Below are 9,080 nucleotides of genomic sequence, written 5' to 3' on the forward strand. Positions count from 1 at the left end.
TAATTTAATTAACTATTTAACTAACTAGGTAGTCTCAGTTTCTCACTAATTTTCACAATAAAATTGCCTAGCCTAGCCCACTAACCACTTATAGAATAAAAGTTAAAAACTCTTACTTAATAGAATTAGAGTAGAAGTTATAAAATATTAGTCTTGACTTGAATAAAGTATTTTAAAGGATTAAATAAAATTAAATCAATCACTTCTGTTATTTTTTTACTTTTCTAAAAGTATAATCTCTAGAAACAAATGGTATTGATGGTGTTGTCTCCCAACCTACTTCTTAATGAACTGCATGTATATCCCTCCCTACATAAGGCCTTTTCTGCCTCTATGCTAGTTGGTTTCAGTGTCATCAAATAATGATAAATCAAAGATAAGTTTTCACCTCTGACTCCCTCACTTTCATAAACAGCCATTTCCTTTTTTAATAACTTATCATAATCCTTCTCAGTACTAGTTTCTTTCTGTTTCATGAAGTTTTCTTTAGTTGGATCTCTAATTCTTGTTCCAATGTGAAATTCAGGAAATCCAGGTTATCTGGATCATCGTTTTTCACCTCCATAATATCCTCTGCCATTGCTGCTGGTTCCACTACATATGTATTTACACGATTCAGCATATTTTTCATTTGGCGCATTACATTTTTTTCGGCATGTGAAAGATAAAGCTTTCTGACTTTTTGATCATACTTCTTCGGGTTCTGTATGTAAATCAGCATCCCTGTGACCTCGGTAAGATGCCGTTCTCTGATTTTTTGCAGAGTGCCTCGGAAAGGTTGGCACTCAAGATTGTGTCCTGGCTTTTTAGTTTGTCTAAGACAAATTTCAGGATTGTGTCAGCAGTTATCAAACTCGACTCTTCTGCAGAGAGCTTCTACGGCCAGTTTAAACTGCGATTGTTCCGTCACGTGATTCATTGACGTCACAACCAACCGTAAATTAGAATTATGCACCAGGACTAGGATAGGAGTTACTTATTTTATTTAGCGTGAAGATACTTTATTTAGCGAGAGTGGAAAGTCAACTGGCAATTAGATCACCAGAGGTAAAAGAGCAGGCGGTGCAGTGTAGAGAGGGGGTGTAGTACGTGCCGCACTGAATGGCAACGTCGCTCTCGCCGCCGAGCGATAACGCACGTAGCAAAGCAGCAAGGCCAACAACGTAAACTTTTGCACCATTATTTAGAAAGTTAATTGAGTATTTGCAGATCTCCAGCGTGGATCCAGCACCTGGTGCTGGATCCAACAGGCCGAAAAATGTGCTGGATCCAGCTGGATGAGGGATCCAGCAATTGCAATCCCTAATACTGAAATATATGGAAGGTGAAGATGAAGTGTATATACAATTTTATCTTCACTATCCATATATGAGTCACAATAAAATGCTTTTCTCTTCTAGAGAGATTAGTTGATTGTCTTGAAAAAGCTGTATGTTGGTTAAAGTAATCATTATGAAGTATTGCATATTCCAAATAATTTTCTTAATATAACCTGCATTAATCCAAGTTTCATCTTTCTGTATCCTTATAGTGAAATAGCAATAAATTAACTATACATTGCTGTTAAACAACAATTGCAACTTTAATGAATATATTTGATAGTTAATGCTTTTAACTATCTGTTATATGGATCTGGGAGAAATCTGATTTTTATGTCATAAAAGTTGAATATTATTTCTTATTACATGATTTATAAATGCTCAACTTGTCAATTATAGAGATTATTCTTGTAAAATGATTCCAGTTTATCTTTTGTTTCCCTTTGTGTTCAATGAATGCTACTTATCAACATACATTAATCACATTTTTCTTTTCCATTTTTCTTATCATAGATAATTCCATTTTGTTTCTAAAAACAATAATAATATATTATTATTATTATTATTATTGTCTTTCCACTTAATAAATCAGTTTGAGAAATAAATAAAAACCCAAGTATATTTTTATATAATTTTTAGCATTTAGATCAATCAAATTTTTTAATCATTTAAACAAGAAATCTGTGAACTGTAATAAATCTAATTTTTGTTTTATATTTATTACAAAACAGAAATTAGACAGGTAATACCATATTTCCTTGATTCTGAAACACTTTTTACCTGTTTCAGCTTGTTGAAAACAGAGATGCACCTTAAATTTCAAGACAAAAACAATGATCAGAAGTTATTGACAGCTGATCATATAATATATTATGCACCAGTATTAGAATGTTTCAGCTACACTGCTCATTTCAAACAAGCTTTGCTGTTAACAATTTAAAAATTCCTTTTTAATATAATTAAAATGCCTTAAATATGACATTGCATTTAAAAGTTGTATATATAGAAGAGCATGAAAATAGGTGCCAAATATTTATTTCATAGCATTTGAATTAATTTTTTTCTAACTTGTTTAAGTTTTGTTAAATAAAAAGTTATTTGAAAATTTCTCCGTATAAAAATATCTTACAATTTAATTTCAAACTTATGGCTCATCTTAAGATCAAGAAAATATGGTATTTAAATTTTCATTGTGAATATATACATTTCTTTATTATAAGGTTTTTGATAAAAACAATAAAATTCAATGTGTGATTCTTTATGTTTGTTCCAATCAATGATTTAATAGTTTAAGTTTAAAAATACATTTACTGTAGAAATGTAGTTCTGTGATAGTCTTATTTTTGAATCAGCAAATTATTAAATCATTGATTTGAACTTTGCTTACACTCCAATTTCAAGCATAGTTTTTCAAAAATAGTTTATATTAATTTCTTCTACAGTATTCATGATTTTTTAAAATACATATAAATAAGTTACCTATGTTTTAGTAAAGTTTTGAAGTAAATAAATCTATAGTGACAATATTAAATTTTATAAAATATAGGTAAATTCATTGATATATAACTTAATCCAATGTGAAAGGAAACTGAAATTAATATGATTAATGCTATTAAGACAGAAAATTCTTACAACAATATTTAAGAATTCTTTTAACCATTTATTATTTAGAATTTGTGGAATTTTTTAAAATTCCAAGAATTTTAAAATTATTCAAAAAGAATTTTTCAATACTATATGAATAAATTTTATGCATCTTTTTGCATAATAATAATTTAATATCATAAATTTTCTTTCAATTGATTCAGTCTGTTATGTATATATCAATATTTATATATGTATGTAAAAACACCTCCAATGCCAACTTATTCAGAATTTTGGTTTCAAATATGTAAAAGAAAAACAACACAAGATACAGTAAGAAAAATCTAATCACATTACTTTAAATCTATGTTAAATAATATTACCTGATCTATATGAGAGCTATAGAAAATAACTTTTTTTATAAATAACTATTAAGATTTAGTTTATTGTTTTAATTTAACTTGGATTAATCAGTTGTGTTGTCAAAACTTATGATTCTTGTGCATTTGAATACACTGAACAACAACAAATGCTTTAGAAGTGAGTTTTAACCCCTCAAGCATGTGAGTTTATCTAACAATTTTAATATTTGAAATTCACTACATGAATTTAACATAGTAACTGCAGTTTTTCTTCTTACGTATTAAATTTGGCCAGTCATCATTTAAATATGCCAATATATTAATTAAAAATATTTATAAATAGTCTATAATAACATTTTGTAAACTATTAAGATAAAATATTTTTCATTTTCTCTCAAATCACTATAAAGTAATATCAAAGTGATTTTTGGAACAAAATGCATTGAGGGGTTAATGCATTTTCTATGTGGATTTTAATATTCTATAACTTGTTTATATTTATTTATTTAGGAAGGAATAATAAAATTTTTACAACTATTAAGAACATTTTATGGATAATTGATAAAACATTCAACAATTAGATAGATGCTACTGATATGGAATTTTACTGCATATTTGCCATTTTGTTAAATGGCTAAATTCATAATCATTTGGATGCATATTTTTGAAGGGAAATAATTAAAAATTCTTAATAAAAATATATATGTATATATATGTATATGATTTTACCGTCACATTATAGATATCTTTGATAGAAAGAAATAGTTTAAATTTATAAACAATCTCACTCCTTATAGCACATATAATTACATAATGAAATTTCTCTCAATGCCAATTTGACAAAATTTTGGATTTAAATATTCAAATTAACTTGTATAGAGTAAGATTAGAACAATTAATTAGGGCACATTAATGAAATTGGATGCAATTTATAAAGTGGCAAATCTGCATCCTTTAAGTTTGGACTAATTATACTGGAATATTTTCACTATTTTGGGTTATCTCTTTCATTTCTTCTTTTTTAGTAGGTGGCATAACCTCAACTCGATACATGAGCCTCTTTCGACGACACCAGCTGAATGAGTTATCGAATTTCAAAATATCTAATGACAAATATAATCTGTTATGATATTTATATTTTATTGTAATTAACTGAAATAAAGGATAAAACTTACATGTTCCTGCTGTATCACATACAACCATACCATCTTCAGGGACTAAGTGACAATTTACACGTTGAATGGGAATGAGTTCTTTCTGTTCTCCATTTTCAGATTTGCAATATACTCCAAATCCAATATCGTAATCTTCAGTCTGAAATTCCCATTGAAGAACCGAACCAGGTTCTGTTACTTGAAATTCTATTGGCAGTTGTGTTTTTTTCTCAACTACAGCTGCTGTCATATTCTGATCAATGGAAAGACGACGACTAGGTGCTGTATATGAGGAACAAGGAACTGCACCACCTTGACAGATCTGATTATATTAATATAAACAAACTGTATTATTATTATTATTCTGAAATTAAACTAATGGAGTTTCATTAAACCTTTCCAACAAAATTTAATTATTTTCACAAGATTTAAAGCAAATTTTATCATATATCACAGATACAGAATATGTCTAATCACATAAACAAACAAGGTTTGGGAAAAATTAAGACAGTCTCAAAGAAATTTTAGTAGAAAAATATAGCAATAGATGCAAAAATGTTACAATAAAATGGAGTAGCATCTCAGTTAAGCCTGCAGATGTTAATAAGGAAAATTGACTAAAATGCAGGGAAACCATATGTTTTAAAAGTGAAACTAGAATGTTTTTTACTTTGTTTTTAATAAGTTCAGTCATTTGTTACATCACAGCTTGCTTACATTAGGAACAGGTTAGTCTCACTTATCAAACCACAATTTCATTTAAAAATTTGACAGTTTAATGGGTGACATTTCATGTTGACTTGAATTAAGGCAAAATATTCAATTATTCCTCATAAGGAAAATTTGCAAATGAAGAATCTGCATTTAAAAACTTTTTCTTAATTGTCAAATAGAAATTTTATCATCATTCTATAAATACAGTAAAATCTTGTTTTAATGGATTGCTTGGGGCCCCAAAAATCATCTGTTGTTTTGAAAGTTTGTTATATCATGAACAACAGATTTCTTGCACTCCCAGGAAAATATCCATTATATGAAAAAATTTTTGTTTTTTAAACCCTCTACATAAAATAACACCTGTACTTGAAATTATTCAGTGTCTTGAGATTTCTATTCTTTATTTTATATAAACACATATATTACAATATTCATACATTATGTCATAACAAAGCTGACAGAAACTATACATTATAAGCCAAAAAACAAATTACATATGATTATTAGCACTTCATATGTTAAAAAACTTGTCCATCTTGGTTTGCTTTGATGATGCGATGCTTCTGGGCTTCTTTTGGTGTACTTATAAAAATGTACATACTGGATAACTAAATATTATAAAAAACACACATTTAACAATCCAGCAAATAAAATTTACTAAATTAAAAACGTTTTCGATCATTTTAACCAATCTTCTTCAGTTAACTCAAAATAGAACACTATTGTTAAAGGTGTTTTTTTTATATTCTTTTGGTGGCATCATCAGTATGAAATGTTACTGTTATGCGAGCACAATTTCAAGGTGTGATATTCCCAAACACATCTGCAACAAAGGTGCGACCCACTTTTGTTGCACACACATGCATATTTGAGAGTGTTAAGCCAAAAGTAGTTTCCCTCCCTAATCAATGCGCCACAGGAGGACATTAACATATGGGTGCAATGTTAGCAGTGAGAACCGTCCGTGATGATTATGCACTTAGTTTGCACAGTGTGCAATGTATTTTTTTAAATTCAGTATCTAGAAACATCCAATTATTAATTAAAGGTTTTTTTAACCTTTAATTAATAATAAAAAATATAATGTCTACTGGAGATGGAGCTAAGAAAAATCCATTGTTCTGCAATCTGTTAAAACAAAATTCTACTGTATTATTTTTCCTTTATTCATATTTTTGTAGAGTAGTTTTAATATTTTTTATTTTACACCATACAAATATGGTCATATTTTCAAAAAAATAAAATAATAATAATAATGAAAAAGTCAGTCAAAAACCAAAAAAGTTTTTGACAAATTTTTTTGCAAAAAATTGTAAATAATATTTTAGAAAAAATTGCATGACCATGGTTGTCCTAAAGAAATTTTGTGTTTTTGGACATCAAAAAAGACTGTTAGTTATCTGTNAAAATATGTCAGAAAAGTTCAAAGAAATCTTTAGTAAAATATGTCAGAAAAGTTCAAAGAAATCTTTAGTATAAATTTTAAAAATTTATACTGTTAATATTTAATAATAATTGTTATAGTGAAACAATTCATAGATTTATATTTGCAGCAAAAAGACTCAAAAGTGTTATATACTGTATATTCATTTGACACAATATTTCAACACAACATTCAAAAGATTAAGCAACTGACCCTAATTGAAAATACAATATATATTCCAACAAAAAATTTTACTTGAAACAACCATAAAATCATGAAACATTTTTATTAAACTACAATTTTACATATAAAATATGGGTTTCAAATATATATATAATATAGCTAGCTTCTAGTGACAAGTTAAAACTTATACAAATATGTATTTAAATCTATTTTTTCCTGCATCTTTTATTAATGATAACAGAAAGATACCTTCAGAAATAAATTTAAGAATACATTTTCTATATTAATTATAATGACTTATTCATTTGTTTATAGAGGGATATATATGCAATATAAATTCATAATAATTAAAAGTTTATTTGTACAAGGAATACTTGAAATTTAAAAAAAAATTCCTTCTACTGTAAGAAAATCTGAGCCTAATAATCAATACTTTTAATAATAAATTTTAATATACAGNTCAGTAGAACATGCAAAATAGTGCATGCAGGTAACAACATTATAGATCAGGTTGAAATTCCATATATAATTTGAGACAAAAATTAATAATAATAATGAAAAAGTCAGTCAAAAACCAAAAAAGTTTTTGACAAATTTTTTTGCAAAAAATTGTAAATAATATTTTAGAAAAAATTGCATGACCATGGTTGTCCTAAAGAAATTTTGTGTTTTTGGACATCAAAAAAGACTGTTAGTTATTATTAAAGACTGTTAGTTATCTGTTAAAAATAGATTATTCAAGGAATTGGCTATGGCTTCAGTTTTATTTCTATTAATTAATGCATTATGTGATGTTTATAATAGTATATACTACCTTATGATGATGACATTGGTTTAAATTAAAGCCTGTCTCATTTGGAAATTCAAATTAATGTAAAAATTTTTAAAATTAAAATAAATATAATAATGTATACTGCATAACTTCAATTTGGTCAGATTAGCTAACTAAGGTAATTGAGTAACATTCTCCAAAAAATAATAGGACAAGTTATGAGCCCCCAAATCTGCCTTGAGCAGTGCTATATTCTCAAAATCTTGGATATGTCACTGAGGTCAATAATTATGACCTTAGCTAAATGATTATATTGTACAGTTATCAGTTAGTGTGCCCATAACTCAAATACAAAATAAATTAGAATAGAAAATAACCAAGAGAATTTTATAATAAATNACAAGTTTATCCAATAGTTTAAGTACTATAACTTAAACTATTATTGATAGATAATAATTACATGTAATCCAATTCTAAATAAGCAAAGCTTAAAATATTTAACATCTACTGAAAAAAATTGTTAAATAAGAATTCAGACATTGCATTTTTCATTGGCAACAAAATATTTAAATACCAATAAAATAAATTTGATGAAAGTATATTATGAGAAATTTCATGTTTTTCTGATTTCTTATTAACAAATATTAAATTTTTCATAATACAATTTTTAAAAGATCAAATTATAATTTAGTTTGAGTAATATCTTTGCACAAATAATAAGTTATATTTCCATTTATAATAATTTTTAACTTGCACACTTAACTAAAAAAGAATATACATGCTTTCCATTTTGGAAGAATTATGGCAATTGTTTTGAATAATGCAATCTGTGATGCTTTTTTTATTAACCTCCTCTGCTTTTTTGTTGCAGGAGATAAATTGGTTAAATAATTAATAATTTAGAAGTCTGGAAAAAATGTCCCAGAACAGGAATACAAATTTGCAAATTTTGCTTAACATACAAGCAAATAATTTAGAATTTTGGAAATGTATATTGATAAAAGAGATGGTTATATGCTTTCATCTAATAGAAAACTATTCCAATCATTAATTATTAGTTCAATTTTTAAATTAAAAATTAATTTATAAGTAATTTTTAATCAAAGCATTTATTTACTGAACCAAAAATATTTTATTCCTGAACATTTTCTATTTTTGTTAACTTCTTTTCATAAAACTTTTTTAAACAAATGCAACATGCTATCAAATATATATATACCTTTTTGTATGAAATTTTAAAGTAATACTATAATAATAACATTAAATGCTAATATTTTTTAAATATCTTTTTAATTTTTAATAGTTTATATAACAATATAGCAGAGATATTATTAAAGATATTTTAACTTTTTTGAATGCTTTTTACATTATTGATCATTTGATTAAGTTATCCCTAATCACAAAATTCCTGGATGGGTTTAACTAAACAAGCCAATTGTGCAGTCATCAAAGATTGCAGCAATGGCTTGCTTATTAATTAATTGCTTAAGCATGCCTTTATTTTTAATTTGTTGAAATTGATTAGATATGAATTTCTAAAAAATTAGCAGCAGCCTTGAATACAGA

At 26.5% G+C, this 9,080-nt stretch overlaps 1 protein-coding gene across 1 annotated transcript; it reads right to left on the reverse strand.

Moving 5' to 3' along the window:
• Positions 1–3,117: 3,117 nt before the first annotated feature.
• Positions 3,118–4,861, reverse strand: LOC111632359 (SEC14-like protein 4). The gene is made up of 2 exons (XM_023376773.1): positions 4,441–4,861; positions 3,118–4,368 (listed from the first exon to the last, which is right to left on the reverse strand). Exons 1-2 carry the CDS (start codon positions 4,667–4,669, stop codon positions 4,235–4,237), a joined length of 363 nt encoding a protein of 120 aa, XP_023232541.1. The 5' UTR covers positions 4,670–4,861; the 3' UTR covers positions 3,118–4,234.
• Between the last annotated feature and the right edge of the window lie 4,219 nt (positions 4,862–9,080).

The sequence above is a fragment of the Centruroides sculpturatus genome, unplaced genomic scaffold, assembly GCF_000671375.1.
Source record: "Centruroides sculpturatus isolate CEXI.00-Female unplaced genomic scaffold, Cexi_2.0 scaffold675, whole genome shotgun sequence".
Taxonomy (NCBI): Eukaryota; Metazoa; Arthropoda; class Arachnida; order Scorpiones; family Buthidae; genus Centruroides; species Centruroides sculpturatus.

What these genes read in the sequence shown, in the direction of transcription:
- LOC111632359 (XM_023376773.1), bottom strand. Translation starts at nt 4,669, where the DNA reads ATGACAGCAGCTGTAGTTGAGAAAAAAACACAACTGCCAATAGAATTT. An exon ending in ATGTGATACAGCAGGAACAT is followed by an intron (nt 4,369 to 4,440) that starts GTAAGTTTTATC and finishes ATTTGTCATTAG; the next exon opens with ATATTTTGAAATTCGATAAC.